Genomic DNA, 26,365 nt, shown 5'->3' with positions numbered 1-26,365 from the left:
TTTATTACTTTGTGGCTGTAATAACTAGTAACGACCAAGCTCTCCCTTTCCACAGATTCGCCCGTATTGGCTGAGCCGAAAACAAAGTGTGGGAATACGTCTCCCATTGGCTAAATTACAGTTTGCAATATTGGTAACGCAACTATTTAGACAGCGGAGATCCAATTAATACAATGTGATGTATGTAAATATATTGTGAGTAGATCATTTGATGCTCAATTCTCTTTGTAAAAAAAAAGTGTTTGTATTCTGTTGTTCTTTTCAGCAACAAGTACGCAAACAAACGTCGTATCGTCATAGCCAATAGAATGTCGAAAGATGGCTGGTGGGCGTGATGGCGTCGGACATTTTGGCCGCGAGGGTCTTGCAAGTTTTTGTGTCTGACTACTCGATTGGAGGTCTTTGTTTTTTATTCTCTCGTTGGCAGTCACGAACATTTGTTATTTACTGGAAATGGAAAAAGAACTGTTTACTAAACTTGCATCTAAAATGGGTATAACCTCTGCAAGAATTCTAAGGTGAGTCTGTAAAACGATCATATTCGCTAGCTAGTATTCTTGAGACGGGACCATAGTTCAAAGCTAACGTTAGCTAGGTAACCTGCTTGCAAACAGCTGTTATTATTTTGTTTCTTGATGTTTCCTAACCTCTGTTTGCATCTATATTACAGCCAAGCAGAGGAGTACATGCGGTTATCCCTGGTTAGATGTACAGGACTCAAAAATACTACGGGTACAAGCAAAGCAATAATTTGTCTTGAGCTGGCAGCAAAATCAATGAAGTTACCCCTGGACAAAGTACGTTTTTTGTGTTTTTTTTAAAACATTTAGCTTTGTGATGACAAGGCACCTTGCCTCTTAATCAAATAACTAAATACCCTGGTATTGCTCCGCTAACGTGCCCTATGAAATCTGTCTTGTCAATCTGTTTCTTCAGGAATATACCGTCAAATTATCCGGGTTGAAAAATAAGCAGTATCAAAGCACTCTGAAGGCCATAGAATGCATGCTTGGCCTTGATTCTCACCTGGGACTCCGAGACCTTGCTGTTCAGTTTGGGTGCATGGATGCAGTCAAAGTAGCAACCAAAATACTAGAACGGTGAGAACTTGAAGAGTAGCCTACATCTGGCCAGCATAACTATTCTATAAATCTGTTGGAAGCTACTATATTAAGCAAGTCTTCTTTCCTGAGCAAGACAGTCCCAAATATCGTATAAGTTTATCGATGTAAATATGTTCATTTATTAAGATTAACCCATGTTTGTGTTTCAGGTATGAAGCAAGCCTTCCTGCTGCTCAGCAGAAAAATGTGGACCTGTCAAAACCACTCTTCACTACAGCTGCTTTGAACGCTGCATGCAAGTGAGTGTTACGGTGTTCTGTTTCTCCATAAACCATTCAACCTGATGATTAATAAAACCTAATCACTATCCCCACATCTCTCCAGATGCTTGAAGATCAAAGTGGACAGGAAGCTGGTCGCATCATCTGGTGCTAAAAAGGGAATCTTTGACAGGCTGTGCACCCAGCTCCAGAAACTGGGGCAGGACATCTGCGGTAAGTCTCCTGTCAAATGATAAAGGGGTTTGACTAACATATGGTGGGAAATGGGAGAAAGCCCAGGAAGGGCCTTTGGATTTAAAAACTTACTTCCGAGCCATAATGTTCTGTTTGCTAACAATACCTTTTTCTTGTGACATACGCTTCAGAAAGCTGGTGTATGAATTATTGTGGCTTTTTTCATAGTGGCCATTTGTACTTTTGCCCCGGGTGTGTAGATTTTTACTTTACTGGGTGAAAAGAGAATGTTGGTCATTCCTCTTGCTCCTTGTTGTCGTGGTTACAAGGGAGAGAGTGGGTGTTCTATTTTAGGACTGAAAACTTGATTGGATGTCCCTATCGCGGCATATGACATGCCTATTACAAGCAATCTCTGAATGTTGTGGCTTAAATCAGTGCTGGCAGTAGGTAGAGTGAGTTCAGGTATGGTCCTCTCTCAGGTATGATCTTTAAGTATCTCTTGATTTTTTTCCTCTTTTTTTTCTTATTAGAAGAAGCCACTCCACTGAAGAATCCAGTTAAAATGTCACAGAAAAGAACGAACACACTCATGGAAAGTACTGAACAAAAAGAGGAAGGTAAATGTGACCAAATAACAGCCATGCCAAATTCCTGATTATGTCCTTAGAAGTTTGGAACTCTTAATCTTTGCTGTTGTGCAGAATTAAAACAGTGTTGGAGGGAATATTTTCTGCAGTCTATCAAGGCCTTTTCCTCCTCAATTTCAGAGGAAGATCTGCCAATGTCTCAAAAGCAGCTGAAAGTGGACTCTGGGGAGAGTGCAACAGAGGATTACGAAGAGTGGAAGCGAAGAATCTTGGAAAATGCCCTTAAAGCCAAACAAGCCAATGCATGAAAGTTAATTTGAAATTCATTGCTGTTTATATATTAAGAAAGAGTGTCATGGCTGAGCTGATTGAGGGGAAAGGTTCTCACAAGCTTGGGCATGTGATCAGTGAAAATGCTGTATACAGTGCTGAGTGAGGCTGGAGCTCTCGTTTTCTTTGAATGTGAACGCTAATGAGCAGGTACAAGTCTGCTAAGGAAGCACACAGCAGCTCCATATCTGATTTATTTCAGTTTTTGGAGAAGGGTAACTGAAAGGGGTGTTTTTTATTAGTGTTTATTTTTATTTGATCATTGTTTGTTTCAACCATGGTTATTTTATGCTATAAGCAAGCATGATACGTTTCTATTCAAACAGTACATTGACTTGTCTGCCCCTCAGTGGTCATGTGTGAGATGTACTCTTAAGAGAATTCTGCTGGTCTACGTGTTGGAATTGTACAGTTTTAAGATGAACATTCTGTGGTGTTTTAAAACGGCTAACTACAATTTCCCTCATTTTGTAAAATCATAATTTATGGTGGATTATAGACCGTTTTAACAGTTGGCAGCTGGCATCAACTGTTTTTTATTTAGACCACATTGAGTACCACAGTATTGAGTCGAATGGTTCGAATTGTTTTTAATGTTTCCATCTGGGATTTTCGAAATACTTAATATAAGTTCTGTGTTTCGTGTAGGCTTACCCCGGCGTGACGTTTTGATAACTGCACAAATCTCTCTCGGACAAGGTAATGTATCAATACTTAGCATTGCGAAAATTGAGGCGAATGTATTGATTAAAACTCACCTTGTCCGAGAGAATAACACAGCTATCAAAACGGCACGCGAAGGTAAACCTACACCGAACACAAAATGAATTAGAATTTGTCAAATTCACAACGTGAAAAATGAATGGCGGGAAAAACCATTGTAACCATTTTTGTGTTTATGGGTGTTATGACGCTTCTGTGTTGGGACTATTGACAATAGTAGAAGTCGGTGTCCTTTTGTGGCTTCACTTATTTTAATAAATGAACATTTATAGTCATATTGAGTTATTCTTGCTGATTTCAAGTGGAGGTGGGGACACTGTCACAAAATAATGCTATATGGGAACACCGTACAGTCAGGTTGTGTAGCATGCAAACAAGTGGCCTATTCAAAGCCTTCATAGAAGGAAAGATTGACAAGACAAGGCCATCTGTGTGATTGTGAAGATTCACTTAGCATATTCAATTAACCAACAAAAAAAAAGAAAGCCTTGCGAATAATGTGTCATCGTGATGTCACCTTGATGTACATTCAGTAAAGCAGTTCAAACATATGTCAGTAAGATTTGTCATTAAATAAACAATAACACCGAAGTAAGTAGTAGGCAACCTGCTTGAAGCGCACTGTGAGCCCCAGATAATTTAGTAACCACGAACATCACCCACAGGAAGACTGCACAAAGTTGTGCACTGTACCGTATAAAAAGTGAGTAGAATACTACAGTACATTTCAATAAATGTCCATCATTGCAATTTGCATGCCAATGCCAGACACTATTGCAGATCACGTCCTGTTCTGTTGCCTCAGTCCAACTAGCATAAATGGCAGGAATGCCTGCCATGAAGGTGCAGCACGACAGCAATACACACGAGGCACAACTACTCAGTCTTTGACAGCAGTCTTCTCACTGCTATACAGTGTTTATGGGATGATGCTGGCGAAACCTCTTCAGCCTGTTGGCTGCAGCAACCACATAGAAGTGTTTCTGCAAGGAAGTAGAATAATTTGAATTTAGATCACTTTCTTATAAAGATTTTATTCCGACAATTCACTAACACAGATGCAACGTGACCTATGATGAGATTGCATGGGAACATGCGTTAATGGCTTCAGTCCTCACCTTCCACTGTTTATGAGCGGCCAGGTAGCGCTGGAGCTTGACTTGGGACTTGAGCCGAACCTGGTGCAATTTGGCTTTATCCTCCAGATTGTTCAGCCAGGCATGCTTCATGCAGCCAGTTGCACTGAGTCGACTGCTACAATACAGACCCAGGATAGGGGTATCAATACACACAGGTCTACAGCCCAAATGGACATTCAATCAAGAGACTTGGTTGACTATAGTTTTACACGATGTGGTACAACTCCCAAAGCTTGACGGCTTTCAAAACCGTATTTCCCCTTTCTGTTTCTAAACTGAGTTTTCAATGCCTCTGCCATTATGGGGTGAAAACATTCTCCGTAACCCATGCCTCATCTAATGTTGTTATCCTATAATGAAATAGCTGCTGCTAACAGCAGAGATGTACCCATTCCCTGGAAAGAAAAGTAGCCTACAGAGAGAGGCTAATGATGAGCCCACTATGATCCTTTTCACCATGGCTGATAGTGGGTGTGGGGGTGGTGAATAACACACAACTAAGTACCCAGATTAGGAATGACCAGATCATTAATGGTGACACAGCACAGAAAGAACAACAAGGTGCCTGTTGCCATCTGCAATACAGGCTGCCGTTGTTTCCTGCCAGCTGACCACTCAGTGAACAGTCCAGTGTGGGAGCACACACAACTCACTCAGGCCCTGGCAGTGTAGTTTGCATTTAATGTGACTCAAATGTGCTACTTTCTATTGACCTTCTATATCCTGTTTACTCAACTCGTTTGGATTTCATGGCACATATTCAAATAACCCATTTAGACAAATGGCCAAATGACCCATCAACAGTCTGATTGTGATTAAGTGGCAATGAGGTGCATTCAGTTGGAATATTCCTGCCTTAGGGAAACAATAGGCCTTTTCATTTGATTAAATGAGATGGTGCTCTGGCCATGATTGAGTGGAGAGGACAAAGAGGGAGAAACAATATAGATGAATAGACAATCAATTGTAAGGAAGATATGAAATACCATTTAGTGGGAATCAGCAGTCTGGTAACAAAGTCCTTAGCTTCCTCTGTGACATTCTCAAATGCCTCTGAATCAAAATCCCAGTTGGCGTGAAGGATGTTGTTCATAGTCTCTGCATCGTTGTCCCCCAGGAATGGAGACAGTCCACTCAGACTAATAAAACAGGGAGATATTCTGAGTTAGTTACATTTTCATACAGTTCTTCTATACACTGACTCATTAGAAAGACAAAGCAGTCATCAAAGTCATGATGCTACAGAGAGCTCTGCCTCAGTGCCCTGTTGCATGGAATGAAAAGTACGGGCCAGGTATGTAAATATGAAGTTTGAGAATATGAATCTTAAACCCATAACACACTTCAACACAAAAGACTGTGGGCAATGGTTACGAAGGAGCAGAAGTGTGTGCCGCGATCCAGAGAAATTGAAACAAAACACACTCACATGCTGATGCTTACTCTAAATAGAATAGAATAATTCAATTAGCACCATGGAGCCCTGGGTAGTGCTAGGTATTCAGGCAAGCTGGCGGGCATAGAGTGGGACAGCCACACATTCTTATTTTGGGCGAACCCTCCTAAATCTCCTTGGACAGCTGTCAGTTTATTATTATTAATTGAATCTGCCGGGTCCTGCGTAAAAACAGACGGCCATTGGGATGCACACAGTTCATTCAGGGCCATGGTTGAGGCTGACAGGCAACGTTGCGAGGGGGCAGCAGTGGGTATGAATTTAGTCATAGCTGAACAGTGTGCTAGTGTGGGTGACAAGAGACAAATGTGCATTTATGGATGGATTCCTCCATCCATTCCTCCAGACCACCTCCATTCCTGTCATTATTGAAAGAGATCATGATACATCACATCTCAAAATACGGCTACTTAATGTTAGATCCCTTACTTCAAAGCAATTATAGTCAATGAACTAATCACTGATCATAATCTTGATGTGATTGGCCTGACTGAAACATGGCTTAAGCCTGATGAATTTACTGTGTTAAATGAGGCCTCACCTCCTGGCTACACTAGTGACCATATCCCCCGTGCATCCCGCAAAGGCGGAGGTGTTGCTAACATTTACGATAGCAAATTTCAATTTACAAAAAAAAAAACGACGTTTTCGTCTTTTGAGCTTCTAGTCATGAAATCTATGCAGCCTACTCAATCACTTTTTATAGCTACTGTTTACAGGCCTCCTGGGCCATATACAGCGTTCCTCACTGAGTTCCCTGAATTCCTATCGGACCTTGTAGTCATAGCAGATAATATTCTAATCTTTGGTGACTTTAATATTCACATGGAAAAGTCCACAGACCCACTCCAAAAGGCTTTCGGAGCCATCATCGACTCAGTGGGCTTTGTCCAACATGTCTTTGGACCCACTCACTGTCACAGTCATACGCTGGACCTAGTTTTGTCCCATGGAATAAATGTTGTGGATCTTAATGTTTTTCCTCAAAATCCTGGACTATCGGACCACCATTTTATTACGTTTGCAATTGCAACAAATAATCTGCTCAGACCCCAACCAAGGAACATCAAAAGTCGTGCTATAAATTCACAGACAACACAAAGATTCCTTGATGTCCTTCCAGATTCCCTCTGTCTACCCAAGGACGCCAGAGGACAAAAATCAGTTAACCACCTAACTGAGGAACTCAATTTAACCTTGCGCAATACCCTAGATGCAGTTGCACCCCTAAAAACTAAAAACATTTCTCATAAGTAACTAACTCCCTGGTACACAGAAAATACCCGAGCTCTGAAGCAAGCTTCCAGAAAATTGGAACGGAAATGGCGCCACACCAAACTGGAAGTCTTCCGACTAGCTTGGAAAGACAGTACCGTGCAGTACCGAAGAGCCCTTACTGCTGCTCGATCATCCAATTTTTCTAACTTAATTGAGGAAAATAAGAACAATCCAAAATTCCTTTTTGATACTGTCGCAAAGCTAACTAAAAAGCAGCATTTCCCAAGAGAGGATGACTTTCACTTTAGCAGTGATAAATTCATGAACTTCTTTGAGGAAAAGATTATGATTATTAGAAAGCAAATTACGGACTCCTCTTTAAATCTGCGTATTCCTTCAAAGCTCAGTTGTCCTGAGTCTGCACAACTCTGCCAGGACCTAGGATCAAGAGAGACGCTCAAGTGTTTTAGCACTATATCTCTTGACACAATGATGAAAATAATCATGGCCTCTAAACCTTCAAGCTGCATACTGGACCCTATTCCAACTAAACTACTGAAAGAGCTGCTTCCTGTGCTTGGCCCTCCTATGTTGAACATAATAAACGGCTCTCTATCCACCGGATGTGTACCAAACTCACTAAAAGTGGCAGTAATAAAGCCTCGCTTGAAAAAGCCAAACCTTGACCCAGAAAATATAAAAAACTATCGGCCTATATCGAATCTTCCATTCCTCTCAAAAATTGTAGAAAAGGCTGTTGCGCAGCAACTCACTGCCTTCCTGAACACAAACAATGTATACGAAATGCTTCAGTCTGGTTTTAGACCCCATCATAGCACTGAGACGGCACTTGTGAAGGTGGTAAATTACATTTTAATGGCATCGGACCGAGGCTCTGCATCTGTCCTCGTGCTCCTAGACCTTAGTGCTGCTTTTGATACCATCGATCACCACATTCTTTTGGAGAGATTGGAAACCCAAATTGGTCTACACGGACAAGTTCTGGCCTGGTTTAGATCTTATCTGTCGGAAAGATATCAGTTTGTCTCTGTGAATGGTTTGTCCTCTGACAAATCAACTGTAAATTTCGGTGTTCCTCAAGGTTCCATTTTAGGACCACTATTGTTTTCACTATATATTTTACCTCTTGGGGATGTTATTCGAAAACATAATGTTAACTTTCACTGCTATGCGGATGACACACAGCTGTACATTTCAATGAAACATGGTGAAGCCCCAAAATTGCCCTTGCTAGAAGCCTGTGTTTCAGACATAAGGAAGTGGATGGCTGCAAACTTTCTACTTTTAAACTCGGACAAAACAGAGATGCTTGTTCTAGGTCCCAAGAAACAAAGAGATCTTCTGTTGAATCTGACAATTAATCTTAATGGTTGTACAGTCGTCTCAAATAAAACTGTGAAGGACCTCGGCGTTACTCTGGACCCTGATCTCTCTTTTGAAGAACATATCAAGACCATTTCAAGGACAGCTTTTTTCCACCTACGTAACATTGCAAAAATCAGAAACTTTCTGTCCAAAAATTATGCAGAAAAATTAATCCATGCTTTTGTCACTTCTAGGTTAGACTACTGCAATGCTCTACTTTCCGGCTACCCGGATAAAGCACTAAATAAACTTCAGTTATTGCTAAATACCGCTGCTAGAATCCTGACTAGAACCAAGAAATTGGATCATATTACTCCAGTGCTAGCCTCTCTACACTGGCTTCCTGTCAAAGCAAGGGCTGATTTCAAGGTTTTACTGCTAACCTACAAAGCATTACATGGGCTTGCTCCTACCTATCTCTCTGATTTGGTCCTGCCGTACATACCTACACGTACCTACAGGTCACAAGACGCTTACTGGGGCTCTCTCATGCCGTCCCTGGAGGGGGTGCGTCACCTGAGTGGGTTGATTCACTGATGTGGTCATCCTGTCTGGGTTGGCGCCCCCCCCCCCCCCCTCCCTGGGTTGTGCCGTGGCGGAGGTCTTTGTGGGCTATACTCAGCCTTGTCTCAGGATGGTAAGTTGGTGGTTGAAGATATCCCTCTAGTGGTGTGGGGGCTGTGCTTTGGCAAATTGGGTGGGGTTATATCCTTCCTGTTTGGACCTGTCCAGGGGTGTCCTCGGATGGGGCCACAGTGTCTCCTGACCCCTCCTGTCTCAGCCTCCGGTATTTATGCTGCAGTAGTTTATGTGTCGGGGGGCTAGGGTCAGTTTGTTATATCTGGAGTACTTCTCCTGTCCTATTCGGTGTCCTGTGTGAATCTAAGTGTGCGTTCTCTAATTCTCTCCTTCTCTCTTTCTTTCTCTCTCTCGGAGGACCTGAGCCCTAGGACCATGCCCCAGGACTACCTGACATGATGACTCCTTGCTGTCCCCAGTCCACCTGACCGTGCTGCTGCTCCAGTTTCAACAGTTCTGCCTTATTATTATTCGACCATGCTGGTCATTTATGAACATTTGAACATCTTGGCCATGTTCTGTTATAATCTCCACCTGGCACAGCCAGAAGAGGACTGGCCACCCCACATACCCTGGTTCCTCTCTAGGTTTCTTCCTAGGTTTTGGCTTTTCTAGGGAGTTTTTCCTAGCCACCGTGCTTCTACACCTGCATTGCTTGCTGTTTGGGGTTTTAGGCTGGGTTTCTGTACAGCACTTTGAGATATCAGCTGATGAAGGGCTATATAAATAAATTTGATTTGATTTGATTGCAAGCATGTTTCCGGTGGCTAGGATACCATTGGTTGACCCTTCACAACAGATCAGATCCTCATGTTAAACACTGTGTCCACTGTGTTACAAGGTATGACTGATGCTGCTGCCTTGCAGAGGTGTGTGGTGAGTATATTTGTCAAGCGGAGGTGGTTCTCTCTGTGTGTGTGTGATTGTGAGAGAGAGAGAGAGAGAGAGAGAGAGAGAGAGAGAGAGAGAGAAAGAGAGAGAGAGAGAGAGAGAGAGGGGGAGAAAGAGAGAGTGTGAGTGAGTGAGTGAGTGAGAGAGTGAGTGAGAGAGAGAGAGAGACTCACAGCATATAAGTAATGACTCCCACACTCCACATGTCCGTTGGGAATGAGACAAAGTCGTAGTTGACCACCTCAGGAGCCAGAAATTCTGGGGTGCCAAAATTGACCTTTAGCTTCTCTCTGGGTCTGTACCTGAGGGGAGACAAGCGCATTTGAACTATGGGAACATAAAGATCTCACGTCTTACAACAGAGCTTCATGGGTGGAGACTCAGAGTTACAGAGATGGCCAACTTTTTACCAAGCTGTCTACAGGGTGACTGTTACCATGACTACCTCATTGGCTACTCAATTGAGAATGGTGGGAAAAGGGGGATGTCAATAGATGAGATTTGTAGATTAATACAGTTATGGTCACTGAATGGAGAAAATACTGAGAAACATACTTTCTGGCCAGACCAAAGTCTATTATCTTGATCTGGTTCCCTGTGGAGTTGACACAAAGAATGTTCTCTGGCTGAGAGGAAATAAGGAGAGCATGTAAGAATCCTCACACCAGGGTGATAGGGTAATATAATTCAAATCCATGTCAAACTAACAAGTTTTGCAACATATTCTATGTATAGGTTACACTTTTTACCTTGAGGTCTAAATGAAGAATATATTGCTGATGGAGGTACTGTACCCCCTCACAGATTTGTCTCATAAACACGATGGCATCCAGCTCTGTCAGCAGGTAGTTCTCGTCAACGATCCGGTCAAACAACTCGCCACCGTCCACACTGCAAAGACAGGGAGCTGGTCAGTGCCGGAAAAGTGATTTTGTGCAAGAAGCAAAGAAGAGCTGAGGAAATTAAGTGGCATAGGAGGTTAATTCCACTAAAACATTGCTTTATAGCCTGGAACAGTGTTTGCCGTACCCACATGAAATGCAGATAGGTGGTGCTATTAGAGTTGCAATTTCTAAATACTGACTTAATGCGAATAATGACTTACTACTCCATAATAAGCGTAAGGTTTGTCCGTGACTCAAAGGCATCATAAAGCTGAATCAGATTCACATGGTTAAGTTGGTTCATCACTCCTATTTCATTCTTCACTTCCTCCTTTGTTACCCAGTGGGAGGAAGGACAGAGAGAGAGAGAGAGAGAATAAGGAAATAAGAGAAGAGAGAGCAGGAAGTCACTCAACCTCAGCAAAAAGGAAAATCACAATCTATCACATTTCATGATTCTAGAGAAAAAAATAATCAAACCACTCTGGAGGGTGCTTATACCCATACCAATTATACGTATATGACACTATACCTTAAAAATATTCATGTATTATCCAGACCTGGGTTCAAATCAATGATGTATACAAACCCTGGATTGCTGATGCTATTTATTGGCCAGTGAGATGCTTTGAAGCCACCGGTCGGCCATATTGGCTCTCTCCAGTAGGCACAGTCCTCCATACGAATGAATGGAATTCTACAGTATTTCAATTAAATGTTCAAGGTCAAAATGACATGTATTTAAGTATTTTTGCTGTTGTAGTGGGGACAGTAACATTAGTAATCTAAAAAAAAATCATACTATGATTTGAAGGTATACATTAAGGTGTCTGTAATAGAATGAATGTTGCAAAAACAAATGTAGACATTAGTAAATGCATTTCTATAGCTTCCAAAATATTATTTACAATGGTGGGGGTGTGACAAAATGGAGGCATGGTGGCTTCAACACAGCGCCCCCCATCAGTCATCTAATAATGTGGCCCCAATAAACTACTTATATTGAAATTATTTGAAAGTATTTTCAAATACTGAATAATGGATTACCTCTGAACAAAATGCGTACATCACATATTGGACATGAGAAACATCGTACTTTGCTCAGTGTATGATTGATTAAGAAATGCATTATTAATCACAAATTCAATATCAGCTTTCTGTACCAGCTTTCTGTTGTACTCATTCAATGTGTCAATAAAGGCAAGGTCAGAATAGAGCCAAAGTTGCATCGTTAAAAAAGTGCTTATAAAGAGAGTGTGGTGATTAGCAGGTGTAATAGGAGGCGAAGGATGTGAAAGGAATCCTGACGGGAGCCATGATGGATTTTGGATTTTGCTGTGTGCGTTCTCAGCGAGTGTGTGTCTGTGAGTGTCAAAGAGAAATGGAAAGAGTAAGAATAGAAAATGTAAATATGTGTAAAAATATGCAGAAATCAATCTGCCATTTCCTGGAAATATCTTTTCAATAACCCAAAATATTGTTTTTTTTCAGCTGTTTGATGCTGGTGTACAGATCCGAAATTAAAAGACTCAAAAATGAAACTTACCAATGGGAAGCATAGAAATAGTGCACATAGAACAGATCTATCGCTTCTTATGCCGGGTGTACACTACACGACTTTCAAAATCCAAACATCGCTGAACCTCTCACATTAAACAACCGTCTTTCCTGTGGTGATTTGTCTTGCTTGCCGATCTGGCACAGACGGGGTGTCACACACTACAAGATTCTTCACTTGGTCATGAGGATTCTCCACACCACCATGCTGTCTTGTGAAAACAATGACGTGATGATGTGATTAGATTGTTAATGTAGCCAGAACGAGCTGTGGCTCAAAGCAGGCTCATAAAAGTTTTCAGTCAGACATTCACGCTTGCCATACAGAGTTGAAATTTGTAGCCAACATTTTGAATTCAATAACATTGCTTCTGAACTTCATAGCTGAACTTCTAAACTTTTAACATTGCTTCTGAACTTCATAACGATTTGACACTTTTGCTTTGGTCAAAGGCATGTACAAATGCATATCACCCTGCATCCCACTGCTGGCTTGCCTCTGAAGCTAAGCAGGGTTGGTCATGTTCGGTCCCTGGACGGGATACCAGATGCTACTGGAAGTGGTGTTGGAGGGCCTGTAGGAGGCACTGTTTCCTCTGGTCTACAAAAATACCCCAGGGTAGTGATTGGGGACATTGCCCTGTATAGGGTGCCCTCTTTCGAATGGGACATTAAACGGGTGTCCTGACTCTCTGTGGTCACTAAAGATCCCATGGCACTTACCGTAAGAGTAGGGGAGTTAACTCCGGTGTCCTGGCTAATTTTGCAATCTGGCCATCATACCATCATGGCCACCTAATCATCCCCAGCCTCCAATTGGCTCATTCATCCCCCTTCCTCTCCCCTGTAACCATTCCCTTTGTTGTTGCTGTAAATGAGACTGTGTTCTCAGTCAATTTACCTGGTAAAAGAAATAAAATACTAGTAGTAGGCATGGCTTCTGCTGGAGAGTCTACACATCCTGGGTGATGCGGAACAACGTCATCATCTCACTGGCTTCTTCTCTGGCGAGCTCTCATTGACCTATTACTGACCACCGTTCTCAAAAGTTGTCGTTGCACATCTCACACAACAAGAGCGTCGCAGATTTTGTGCCGATAAAATCAAACGCATTTGAAAATATTGGGACATCTGGGACTGCTCAAAGATGAGATCGGTAGCCCTCAGTTTGTTCCTCTGACACACTCACGTTAAATGAGTTGGTGACGGCTGCGCTCCCTGAGTAGGCAACGACATGGGGATTTTGTCTCTGATCTCAAAAGCTTGTCTGGGATAGCTAAATCAGGGCCAAAATCGTGTAGTGTACACAAATTTGGTCAGGTCACCGAAAAAGTTAGATTTTGCAGCTTTAACTTTGTTGCGTAGTATTTTTTTATTTTGAGATAGAGAGAGAGCTAGTGTGTGTGTGTGTGTGTGTGTGTGTGTGTGTGTGTGTGTGTGTGTGTGTGTGTGTGTGTGTGTGTGTGTGTGTGTGTGTGTGTGTGTGTGTGTGTGTGTGTGTGTGTGTGTGTGTGTGTGTGTGTGTGTGTGCGTGTGTGTGCGTGCGCGTTTGTACGTGTGAGTATCTCTTTAAGCTGCGGCTAGAGAATTGCTCACATAGAACCTCATAAATAAACTTGACAGGAACATAGAGAGAGGTCAGGGTGGGTGGTGAAAGGTTGGGAGTCAGAGAGAGGAGGGGTACAAAGACCACAGGTCTGTTGTTGTATATCCACTTACTCTCTCCCTCATTCCCTTTACTTTGATAAACTTCGCCGCGAGGATTAGGCCCGACGACAGTTCTGCACACTTATGGACCTGCCCAAAACGTCCCCTGTGGGAACAAGGACACATATGAGTGCACAGATACTTTACATACATGCTAAAGAGACATGTGAGAACACAAATATTTGTTCATAGACATTGATGAACACACATACACCCTAGCAGCGCAAGCACAGAGTCTCAACGCGGTATTCTCAGAATCCGAGCTTCAGGTTATGCAGAAACTTTAAAATGCTAGAACTCAAGGCTACAGACACCCTGACAAAGGCACCAAAGAGCACAGACCCACAAGCAGTCAACCTTGAGGGGGTATCCTTTGCGTTGACCTCTGTCAGGGCTTTGCTGACATACTCCAAGGACCTGTTTTACTCCTCTGGTTTCATTGGAAGTACATCATCATCCGCCACACATGGAGAGCTTACTAAGCCAACTTCTTTATGTAGCGAGAGAGCGCCTCCACTCGACATGGACCACGGAGATTTAAAAAAGCCCCTATGCAAATGGGAACTCAACACCTGCCCAAAATAAACCCTGTCCATGACAAGCATAAAAGAAGCCAGTGCTTATTTGCAGACTCTGTTGGGGATTAGCCATGTCTGCGTTGCCAGTTGTTCAGCTCTGCGGCTACGTACTATCTCTCCCTGCTTTGCCCGTCGCCTGCTATCATGCTATGCTGCTCCGTCTGTCAGTCTGCTAACCCTGTTTATCTGCTAACGCTGCTGCTGCTGCAGCAAACAGCTCCTCGTGTGTTTTCTACTCCGCTATTGTCAGCCAACATCATTAGGTAGACCTGACAGTGTGTTGATAACAGTAAAATAACAGTTGGCAACCCTCACTTTCAGTAAGTGTGTTGCGGTTTGGGAGGGGGGGTAACAATAATGGGAATAATATATGCGACACCACAGTCTTATGTGTACGGTAAACACATTCTCGTTGCCCTTAAGAATTAGGACTCACCCTCCGAGAACCTCGTTAGGCTTTACAGCGTAATAAGAGCCCATCGGGACTTGCTTGGCACTCACAATGCGGTGCTCAAAGGGAGCAGGCAAGGGTGGGCAGTCATCTGGAAGAGAAGAGCACCGGAGCATGATTTATTATCTGCTTGGTGGTATGGGTAATGATCTGTGGACCTATTGGAGGACTGACAGACCATGAGGAGCAAATGTCATACTGCATTTCACCCAGTAACAATCCGTTGTGCAATCCATATTGTGCTGAAATTGACATTGATATTGCCCTTCTCACCTATGACCAATTGTTGTGCATCCAGAGCTGCCCCCTGTGCAGTTGTTGTAGGGTTTTTAACAACTAAAGGAGGAGTTGGCTGAGGGATAACTGGTTCCGCAGAATCTTTCACTGTCTCAGACTCTGGTTGAGGTGGAACAGGTTTTCTCTGCTCTGTGGCCGACACAGGCTCAGGCTGGACCTGAGGGACCATCGTTACTGACTCTGGTTCCGGTTTGGTGACCACATCCAGTGGGCTTGTTAGCGCACTGCTGTATGGGGTTGGTGGTGTTACAATGATAACTGGCTCCTGAGGACTGACCGCAGCCTTTGTAAAGTCCTCTTCAGGGAAAGTGTCCTCCTTGGAAGGAAGAGGGAGACTTTCAGCGGCTTCCCCCGGGGGTTGCCCCGACAGTTGCTCCGGCGGTTGCTCCTCAGTGGTGGAGGTAGGTGGCTGAGATGCAGTGGGTTCTGGATCTTGTGGAACCTCTGTCTCCTTGACTTTGACGTACTGACTGTCTAACTCACTCCCCACCGAAATCAAGGTCACATCAGGAGTCCTAGCAACACAGTAACAATACAAAACAGTCAATGTTTGAACAATGCACAGACCTACACTTTTTCTTCATTAATGAAACAGAATATACATGTAACTAATGAAAACAAGGTGACGGCAATATCTTAGATTACATTTTAGATTGTGTTTATTCGTCACATATACAGGGATGCAGATGTAATTGCAGGGTACAGTGAAAATATTATGCTCCGGGTTCCACTACTGCAGGTCAAAATATGGATAGTAAAATAATAAAAGTTATAGGCTATGAGTAGAGATAGATGCTGATTCTCATGTTAAGTACCCCCCATTCTTGAAATACCACTTAGTAGGCATGTAAAAATTGGCAACAAGAAGAACCCTTTGATGTTCTGTATTCCCTTCAGAAAGTACCTCATGTTGCTCACCCTACTCACCCTACTAGTGAGAGCCCACTGCCACTTGAAAACCTTTCACTAGAGACATGAAAAGGCAGCAGTGGGGTTTAGCTTGAGGATCATCTATCATATCCCCCCCGTGCTTTCACATTTCTAGCTGAAAGTGTAGGTCAGTGAGTGCAAGTGCTTTGCTATCTCTTCGATGACAATTGACGTCATCTCAACAGCTCCACCTGTCACACTTTTCATAACCCTGTTGGGAGTAATGGTGCTGCTATTTGTTGACAAAAAAAAGCACTTAGTAAAAAGAGAGATTGCCCTTTGGAATTCTGGTATTTTGGTTATGAATCAGTGACAGCCTACCTCCTCAGCTCAGAAAGCACTTCGATGGTGACCTCCACCTGAGCTACAACCACATCAGAGGCGAAGGTCTGGACTCTGGTGGGCTCTCTGCTCTTTAAGGTGACCTCTTTGGGCTTGCGAGAGCCTTTACTATTGGTAGATGGGAATAAGGCCTCGTCGACTGCAGGGCCCTCTGTGAGAGCTTCTGATAACCTGCAGGGATCATGCTCAGGACGATTTTGGACTTCCACTTCATGGTCTGTGGCCTTCACTTCCTTTACAGGGAGTTCTACCACTGGCTTGTCACCTGTGGGGAGAACAGCAACAGACGTACGAGGAGTTAGCTCAAGTAATCACTAATTTGCTTTTAAATTAACAGGTGTGCCTTGTTTGTTAAAGACCAAGTCCATATTATGGCAAGAACAGCTCAAATAAGCAAAGAGAAATGACAGTCCATCATTACTATTAGACATGAAGGTCAGTAAATCCGGAAAATTTCAAGAACTTCAAGTGCAGTCGCAAAAACCATCAAGCGCTATGATGAAACTGGCTCTCATGAGGACCGCCACAGGAATGGAAAAGTTTAGGGTTCTTGAAATTTTCCGGATTTACTGACCTTCATGTATAATAGTAATGATGGACTGTCATTTCTCTTTGCTTATTTGAGCTGTTCTTGCCATAATATGGACTTGGTATTTAACAAACAAGGCACACCTGTTAATTTAAATGCATTCCAAATGCAAGCTGGTTGAGAGAATGCAAGAGTGTGAAAAGCTGTCATCAAAGCAAAGGGTGACTACTTTGAAGAATCTCAAATATAAAATATATTTTGATTAGTTTAACACTTTTTATGGTTACTACATGATTCCATATGTGTTATGTCATAGTTTTGATGTCTTCACTATTATTCTAAAATGTAGAAAATAGTCAAAATAAAGAAAAACCCTAAACTTTTGACTGGTACTGTATAAATAATATTTCATTGATTAATTGATTGATTGATTGAAAAACAACTGCATTTTTTAAAATCAATGCCAACCGATAACACAGAGACAAGTCCAGCTTACCTGTGGCGATTTGTAAGCCCTCCTCCTGGACCTGAGTCCCCTGGTCGCAAAGAGTGACTTTAGGCTTTATGCTGCTATCTTCTGATTTAGTTTTCTGAGGGAAGAGAACATCCTTCATATATATTGTTCCTTACTACTTCCTCACAATCAGGTCTAACAATCATTCTACCACCAATGTGGTATTGTAGCTCAATTCCAGGAGTATGTATGATATCAAGTTTGAACAAGATAAACCATGTAAAGCAACCAGGAGAAAGAAAAAAACAAGTTAAAGGCTGAAATATCTGATCTAAATGATTGTTCACATCCACTCATCACCACATTGCCAATACTTCAGGCATGTACTTGAGGCATGGAGAATGATTGAGGCACAGTCTTTTTAGTATTAATGATGAACTAGTGTGACATATTTGAAATGACAACACATAACTGATAACAGATGCCTACTGGGCCGACTCAGCTGGACTCTGTTATTAGTTTACTCTAAGCCATGAGTAACTGGGAGATGCCAACAGGGGATCTGGCCTGGAAGTACACCGCAGGGTCATAGCATGGGTGGGCAACTGTGTTCGCACGGCATACCTTACTGGCTGCCTAACGCGATCAGACTATTTACTAACACTGAATTAAACTACACTATCTCCAACCCCCCAAAAATATCTACATTTCAATCTATTAATCAAATGTATTTTATAAAGCCCTTTTTACACCAGCAGTCACAAAGTTTTTTTTGTGAGCCTCAAACCCTTAAGAGCAAGCAATGCAGAGGCATTAGCACAGTGGCTAGTAGCCCTTGACTGTCAGTTCCATTTCATGGCACATATGAGTCATTGGACGAAGGCGTCTTCTGTAAGGAGGATTTTTGTCCAGATCCGCGACCTTATCTTTCATATAATAATTTTCCAAAAACAGAATCAAATCAAATGTTATTTGTCACATACACATGGTTAGCAGATGTGAATGCGAGTGTAGTGAAATGCTTGTGCTTCAAGTTCCGACCATGCGAGGTTAAATTGATACTCACCTTTTTTGGGTTAGGGTTCCAACACGGCCATATTAGGTTACAGTGCTTGTTTACCGAAAACGGTAGACAGAGTGGACTACCTGTGCTAGCTAGCTGCATCTTCGAACAGCTGTGTGTAAACGGAAGACAGACGCCACAAACGTGTTGTCACTGAAAAATAATGTTGGCTGCAACTGTGTTAGTACAGGTTAAAACAGTGTATAGTAAGTGTGTATTTTGAAGTGATGTGAAAGTAGAGGATTTATATTTCTAGAACTTTACCAAAATAGAGACTCGATTCATGTTTAGATGGAGTATTTGGCTGTTTTGGATTCCAGAGCCAATTCGCCCTTTAAACAGAGCATGGAAAAGGACAAAGGAGTAAAGTTAGGCTCCTTTAGTCCAATATTGGGCTAAGTGGCTCCTCTTCTGGCTTTACCAGGTAGAGATTTAAGAGTACTTGTGTGGCCATTGAGGCCACATTGTTTCACAAGACTTATATTGGTGCTATATCTGAGTGTTTAACACCTTTTCTGTCTTCGGGGGTGGGTCATTTTAGGGGATTTGAATCTGAATTGGCTATCCCTGGCCTCAATGCATATGCATTGATTTTAAACTCACTCAATTGATCTCAAAACCCACATGGCGAAAAGTGAAAATTCCTGTTAACTCCTCCTTAACTCCTAACCCGCATAAATATTTGTCTAGCGGAGTATTTACACATGATATCAGTGATCATTGTCCCATAATATCTATTAGAGATACGAAACAGCAAAATACTAATTCTCATTTAATTAAGAAGACACATTTTTAAAAGTTTTCTCCTCAAGGATTTTTACATGACATGTTCTACTCTGATTTAGCCACCGTCTCCTGTATGCCTAACCCTGAGTTGGCTCTAGAAAATGTATCCTCCAAATGTATTCCTCTGACACAGTGGTTCCCTACCTTTTTATAGTCCAGTACCCCTTCAAACATTCAACCTCCAGCTGCGTACCCCCTCTAGCACCAGGGTCAGCGCACTCTCAAATGTTGTTTTTTGCCATGATTGTAGGCCTGCCACACACACACTATACAAGACATTTTTTAAACTTAAGAATGAGCATGAGTTTTTGTCACAACCCGGCTCGTGGGAAGTGACAAAGAGGACCAGGGCACAAATAAATATATATTAATCAATCATTTTGCTCTTTATTTAACTATCTTACATATAAAACCTTATTTGTTCATCAAAAATTGTGAAAAACGCACCACAGGTTAATGAGAAGGGTGTGCTTGAAAGCATGCACTTAACTCCGCAATGTTGGGTTGTATTGGAGAGAGTCTCAGTCTTAAATCATTTTCCACACACAGTCTGTGCCTGTATTTAGTTTTCATGCTAGTTAGGGCCTAGAATTCACTCTCACATAGGTACGTGGTTGCAAAGGGCATCAGTGTCTTAGTGTGATTTGCCAAGCTGGATGTTAGTGGAATTCCCGTGAGAGAGTAACGGTTAATGTGATTGGATGTTAATTATTTGACTAGGCTACCTGTATTTGACATTGTGTTGTTATTTTGCTGAACACTAGATGGTTTAATTATATTTTTGGCAGTGAAACGATGCTACTCAGGCAAGAAAAAAAACTCACCCAAATGTATAATCCCGTTGGAAAATATAAATGGGCTATTTGAAAATGTGATTCACGTTTTTATTTGGCGTTCCCCCCCCCCCCGACAGCATTGCGCGTACGACCCCCAGTTTGGGAATACCTGCTCTGGCATATAAACATGCCCCTTTTAAACAATTCAGATTCAAAGATAGCTCAGAAGAAAACCAAGAGTTAGATCTATCTCAGCTCATTCAGGTGAGAAATCAGGCCTGGGCCAAAGCAAGGAAAACTGACTCTGTAGTGGACTGGCAATCTTTGAGGCAATTGAGAAACAGATACAATCTCGATTAAGAAAGTTTAGTCAAGCTACTTTCTAAGCTCTATCTAACTCTGCTGGTGATCATTTTACATTTTGGAAAACAGTAAATGCACTGAAGTGTACAAATTCCTCTTCACCCCTGCCTAAACAAGTTCTGTCTGACTCTGGCATCATAACTGTGAAGAATGGGATAAATGATGCTTTTAGTCCTAATTTTATCTTGACATGATTTTTATTTTAGAGAAATGGTCGTTTAACTGACCCTGGTCAGTCAATCTACTGCTCTTCCCTTTGCCAGCCTCTAGCTCCACTGAAGCTGATATGCTTGATCCATTTTTGCTGCAGCTCTCTGGCGCCTTGATAGCTGAATAATTAACCCAGATTTCTTCCCGGACTGTTATATCTGGTACTATCCCCAAGGTTTGGAAGACAGCCCATGTATCCCCCCTTCACAAAGGTGGCCTTATTTCTAAACGTTTTTGCCCAGCTAAAATATCAGCTAAGATATTTCTTATCTTTGAAATGCATTCTAAATGTACATCAGTCAGGTTTTATACCCAGTCATGATGTGGTTAACTGTATGGATAAAAGGCAACATTGTGCTGCCCTCTTCATTGACCTGTCAAAGGCTTTCGATACTGTTGATCACTCACTGCTAATTCAGAGGCTTTCTTCAATTGGCCTAGACCAGGCTGCAATGTAACTGGTTAATAAATGACTTGACAGATAGAACTCAATGTGTATCTACTGGTGGTGTTAAATCAGGATAATATGAAAGGTGGCCCGCAGGGTTCTGGGCCCTGTATTTTTTTACTGTTTACATTAACAATATTGACCTGTCTGTAAAAATGTTTAACCTGCACTTGTATGCCAATGATCATTTTGTGTATGCTTTTGACCCCATGGTTGACCAGGCTCTACCTGAACTACAGGCTGCATTCCTTGTATTACAGAAAAACTTTATTACCCTGAAATTAGCATTGCAGGTAAAACTAAGTATATATTGTTTACATTTACATCATTTAGCAGACACACGACTTACAGTAGTGAGTACATAAACATTTTTAGTGCCCCCCCCCTGGGAATCAAACCCACAACCCAGGCATTGCAAATGTCATTCTCTACCATCTGAACCACACAGGAGGATGGATACTCACTGGAGTCCAGAGCATAAAAATAACGATTTAAGCATATGCACTTTTGATGGTGTCCATATTGATGGTGTCCATATTGATGGTGTCCCGGCTTATACATATCTGGGCATCTGGATAGATGAAAAGCTGTCTTTTAAAAAGCATATTGACCAGTTAGTTAAGAAGCTGAGAATAAAAATGGGCTTCTATAGAAATAGACCCTGGCTCTTGCTAATTAGTAGAAAGCAGATTATTCAGTCGACGTTCCTATCGGTCCTAGACTATGGTGACATGATCTATGTCAGGGGCGGGCAATTTGCTAGGGATGTAGAAAAAGTGTGACACCAATCGAGGACTGGAGTTGCCCACCCCGGATCTATGTGAACACAACTGCCACTTCATTAGAGCCGTTAGATGCAGTTTATCATTACAGGCGACAGTTTTAGTGCTCACCACTGCATTCTCTACCAGAAAGTTGGTTGGACCGCTTTGACATCGTGTAGGTTGTTGATACATTGCTATGTCTTAATTTATAAAGCCCTTTTACAAAAAGTCCCACTGTAGCTAACATCTTTACTAAACTTTAGACTTACGAGTTACCACATCCGGTCTCCGGGATGGTTAACTCTGGAAATGCCTTTGGTCTCTACTGAGTTAGGTAAATCAGCTTTTAGTTTTCTTGCACCTTATTTGTGGATCAATCTTCAAAATGTTCTTTAAATGTAACGTTTGGATGCCTCTAGGAGAATTCAGAAAGCTGATTGAGGACCTTATTACTGATGAATGTGTTTGTTTTCTATCACCATGTTATTATCAAGATCGGGTTTTGCATGCAGCCTGTTGTCAAAAATTGATGGGGTTAGGATTTGGGCTAAATCAACTGATGCTGATGTAATTGTGTTTTCTGAAACCTGGCTCAGCAAGTCTGTTTTTGATAAGGATATTTGTATAAGTGGTTACAATGTTTATCGCACTGATTGGGTTAAGAAAGGTGGGGGTGTGGCTATATATGTAAAATCTAAATTCCCAGTGTGGCAAAGTCTGAAACTATTTGTAAACAGTTGGAATTTCTTGCTTTCAATGTTGAGGTTTCAAAGGGCTTCTCTATAACTGTGAATGGCTGTTATAGACCCCCTCTGCTCTCTATAACTGTGATTGGCTGTTACAGACCCCCTCTGCTCTCTATAACTGTGATTGGCTGTTACAGACCCCCTCTGCTCTCTATAACTGTGATTGGCTGTTATAGACCCCCCTCTGCTCTCTATAACTGTGATTGGCTGTTATAGACCCCCCTCTGCTCTCGGTGATGCATTTTCTTCTTTGACGCACCTCATGTCTAAACTTCTTTACGGTGAAATGATCTTGATTGGTGATCTCAACTGGTGTTGGTTAAAGCCGGTGTCTGATGATTTAAAAATGTTTTGTAATTCTAGGAATCTTACCCAGTTGATTAACTCACCCACTCGCCCAAATCATAAATGCCCAGATAAATATACCTGGATTGATTTGATATTGACAAATTTTCCACATAAACATTCTGCGGTTGGTGTTTTTTGTAATGATTTAAGTGACCATTGTGCTGTGTTGCTGTTAGAAATACTAAGGTTCCTAAGACAAACCCACGTTTTATTCGTAAGAGAAACTTGAAGTGTTTTAATGAGCAGGCTTTCTTTCATGATTTGTTTTATTTTGAATGGAGCAAGATTGAGCTTATCCCTGATGTAGAAACTGCCTGGAAATTCTTTCATTATGGTTTTTCCCAAATAGTAAACAAACATGCCCCATTCCTCAAGTTCAGGGTTAAAGGGCGGGAACATCCATGATTTTCTTCTGAGCTGTCTTGTATTATTCACAACCGTAATCTAGCCTGGGCTAAAGCAAGGAAATCATGTTCTAATGCTGATTGGCTTATTTTTAGGCAGTTACGAAACAAGTGTTATTTTCTTCTCAGGAAGGCCAAGTCTGAATATTTTATGTCTGTTACCACTGATAACCTGAATGACCCTAGAACGTTTTGGAAGGCTATTAATTAAGTCTATGTCTGGTAACAGTCATGTTAAGGAATTACCGTTTTGAAGGACTCTGTTGCTACAGTGCCTTGCGAAAGTATTCGGCCCCCTTGAACTTTGCGACCTTGTGCCACATTTCAGGCTTCAAACATAAAGATATAAAACTGTATTTTTTTGTGAAGAATCAACAACAAGTGGGACACAATCATGAAGTGGAACTACATTTATACCTTTACTATACTATAGGGATATTTTATATATGAATGCTTCCGCTCAGTGTTTGAGATCAATTGACACTCTTTACCATGGTACTTTGAGATTTATTTTAAACTGCAAAACCCTTACGCACCACTGCACTTTGTATACCAGGGTTGGCTGTCCTTCTCTAGTCACTCGTAGGCTCAATCACTGGTATACTTTTATTTACAAAGCCATTTTGGGTTTACTACCTTTTTGTTTGTGCATTTTTATTGTTCAGAAATGTGGTGGGTACTCTCTTCGTTCGCTGGACTTTATCCTGCTAACTGTTCCAAATGTCCGAACTGAATTTGGTAAAAGGGCTTTTATGTCCTCTGCGCCATCGTCTTGGAACACCTTACAAAATACTTTTAAACTGGAAGAACTTGTCCCGATTGGTGTTTTTAAATCACTGATGAAGGATTTTGAGGCTGATTCCCTGACCTGTCAATGTTTTTAATTTGCTGTTTTATACTCTTGTGAATTCAATAGTTTTTTTACTTGATTACTTGTAGTTTTTCATGTTGTCTGTAATTTTTTTGTAATGACTTGGTGCTGCCTATCTTGGCCAGGGCGCTCTTGAAAAAGAGTTTAATCTCAATGAGCCCTTCCTGGTTAAATAAAGGTTAAATAAATCAAATAAATAAAAATGATTTTTGCTTGCATTTTGTATTTATATTTTGTAGTGTGTATTTTCTGTCATTTCTATAATTCAGGACTCATCTGTAAAAGAGACCTTGGTCTCAGTACAACTCCCTTATAAAATAAAGGTTCAATAAATAAATAGAGATTGAATTACTATTCTAATTCCTCATTCTATGTTCAAATGAATAGATGACCAGCATTTTGTTCCATCTGCCTTCTAATAGTTTGTTAGTAGGCTACTTTATGTTGTAGCAAACATTAGTATTTAATGTCACGATTATCAAGATGCCAGCGATGAGATTCTTCATACATTATAATCCAGATTATTTACCCTAAATTGTCATGAGTTTGAGGGAAAAGCATACAGTCAGTGGGACAAATCCCTCTCACTTCATTTTCACTTTGGATTTTATGCTAGCAAACAGCCTTGTCTTGACAGTAACATGACTGAAAGAGCTCACATTGTTTCCCAACAGCTGAAGAAACATTTTAGAGACAGTCAGACAGTGACACAGATCGCCAGGTTCAGTGACTTTGCACAAGGCTACTCTGTAGCAACACTTTGCACTGGGTATTTCAACGGACATTTTGCTGGACAAACGCCCACCTTCAATTTACACTTCCTCATTATGTTAGGTCATGCCCAATAAAAATAGCAACAACCATTTACGAAGAGTTAACATTTAACAAAGACGCTGTTATCGAAGTCAAATCACCAACATTGAAATCCTTTCCCCACAAGCCCAAAGCATGGATTTGTAATTTTCAAAGAGAAATCGTTCCCTTTATTTCACACCACATCATGTGGTGAACTAAACAGGATGAAAAGTGCATATCTATACTGCAAATGATGAACTAATTTGACCTCATGTCTCCATTTGAATGAGAAGTATTTAAAAGTGTGAGAACAAAACAATGTACACTGTACACTATACAGAATGCACTGCGTTCTTTACAATTATTAAATTAAGTGGGTCATGGCCGGAGAGTCATGGCTCACAAAATAAATGAAAGCAGTTAATACCATAACTCAAAATAACTCAAACATTTTTAAGCACCTAAGAACATCACATTTACTGAAATGGCAAAGATGTGCCAGCCTGCTTCAGGATGACCTCACTGACCTCCTCCTCCTCTTGGATGTACATTAGGCCCTGTTTCCTCCAGGGTACGATGCCTTTCAAGATGAACTCCACTATCTTGGAGCTTCGGAAGACTTCCCCCACGTATCCCCAGAGCTTGTCCATGGCTGAAACCGAGCTCTCTATTCCCTCAATCTTTTCCCGTTGCCATTTACCCTCCTGCTGCAGGTTCTTCAGCAGCGCCACAGTCTCCCCACACAGTACCTTGACCTCCGAGAACAAGGAAGGGTCCCTTCCACCTCCACGAGAGCCCCTGTCCCTGTCCTTTCTGAGCTGGGCCAGGTCCTTCTCCAGCGTCCCCATGCCCTGGCACACCATGTCCAGCCTCCTGAGGACCTCTGTCTGGCTGCAGGCTATCTGCTCCACCTTCACCTCCAGCTGATTCAGCTTGACCTCCATGCCTCCCAGGCTGTTCAGCAGGCTGTTTGATTGCTCCAGAAGGGGCCCCAGCATTGTCCAATTTACCCCCCTCGTACATCTTGGCAATGCAGGAGGCCAATGTCTCTGGTTTACTCATAGTTCCAAGAAATTCCACACAGCGGGGAACAAGTGTCAGGTGAGACAACGGAAGCTGTGCTAATCCACCTTGCTCCAAGCTGCATTGGATCTATTTTAGTTGAAGCTCCCGAGGTGTTGTTGTTCCTCTCCCATACAGGCAGCTCTGTCGGACCCGGTTGTCTGTATGT

At 41.9% G+C, this 26,365-nt stretch overlaps 2 protein-coding genes across 4 annotated transcripts; one reads left to right on the top strand and one right to left on the bottom strand.

Moving 5' to 3' along the window:
- Positions 1–3: 3 nt before the first annotated feature.
- orc6 (origin recognition complex, subunit 6) lies at positions 4–3,437 on the top strand. Of its 3 annotated transcripts, XM_021585932.3 has the most exons (8): positions 20–133; positions 266–518; positions 671–797; positions 937–1,100; positions 1,274–1,363; positions 1,449–1,558; positions 2,053–2,139; positions 2,290–3,437. In XM_021585932.3, the coding sequence occupies exons 2-8, from the start codon at positions 454–456 to the stop codon at positions 2,415–2,417; spliced, it is 771 nt and encodes a 256-aa protein (XP_021441607.3). In that variant the 5' UTR covers positions 20–133; positions 266–453; the 3' UTR covers positions 2,418–3,437. The 3 variants fall into 3 exon arrangements, with proteins under 3 accessions (XP_021441606.3, XP_021441607.3, XP_021441609.3); XM_021585931.3 differs by having other exon boundaries at positions 4–518; XM_021585934.3 differs by having other exon boundaries at positions 73–518; positions 2,056–2,139.
- LOC110506364 (myosin light chain kinase 3) lies at positions 3,395–26,365 on the bottom strand. Its single transcript, XM_021585929.3, is given in 14 exon segments — positions 3,395–4,145; positions 4,281–4,416; positions 5,288–5,440; positions 10,005–10,133; positions 10,387–10,457; positions 10,581–10,722; positions 10,937–11,046; positions 13,992–14,085; positions 14,994–15,099; positions 15,282–15,820; positions 16,557–16,842; positions 17,603–17,696; positions 25,662–26,109; positions 26,111–26,365. Coding segments are annotated over 14 exon segments (2,469 nt in total). The 5' UTR covers positions 26,197–26,365; the 3' UTR covers positions 3,395–4,070.

The sequence above is a fragment of the Oncorhynchus mykiss genome, chromosome 26 (genome assembly GCF_057628025.1).
Source record: "Oncorhynchus mykiss isolate SJ-2025 chromosome 26, ASM5762802v1, whole genome shotgun sequence".
Lineage (NCBI taxonomy): Eukaryota > Metazoa > Chordata > Actinopteri > Salmoniformes > Salmonidae > Oncorhynchus > Oncorhynchus mykiss.
Note: the sequence above shows the minus strand (reverse complement) of the source record. Positions and strands in the feature narration are given on the sequence as shown.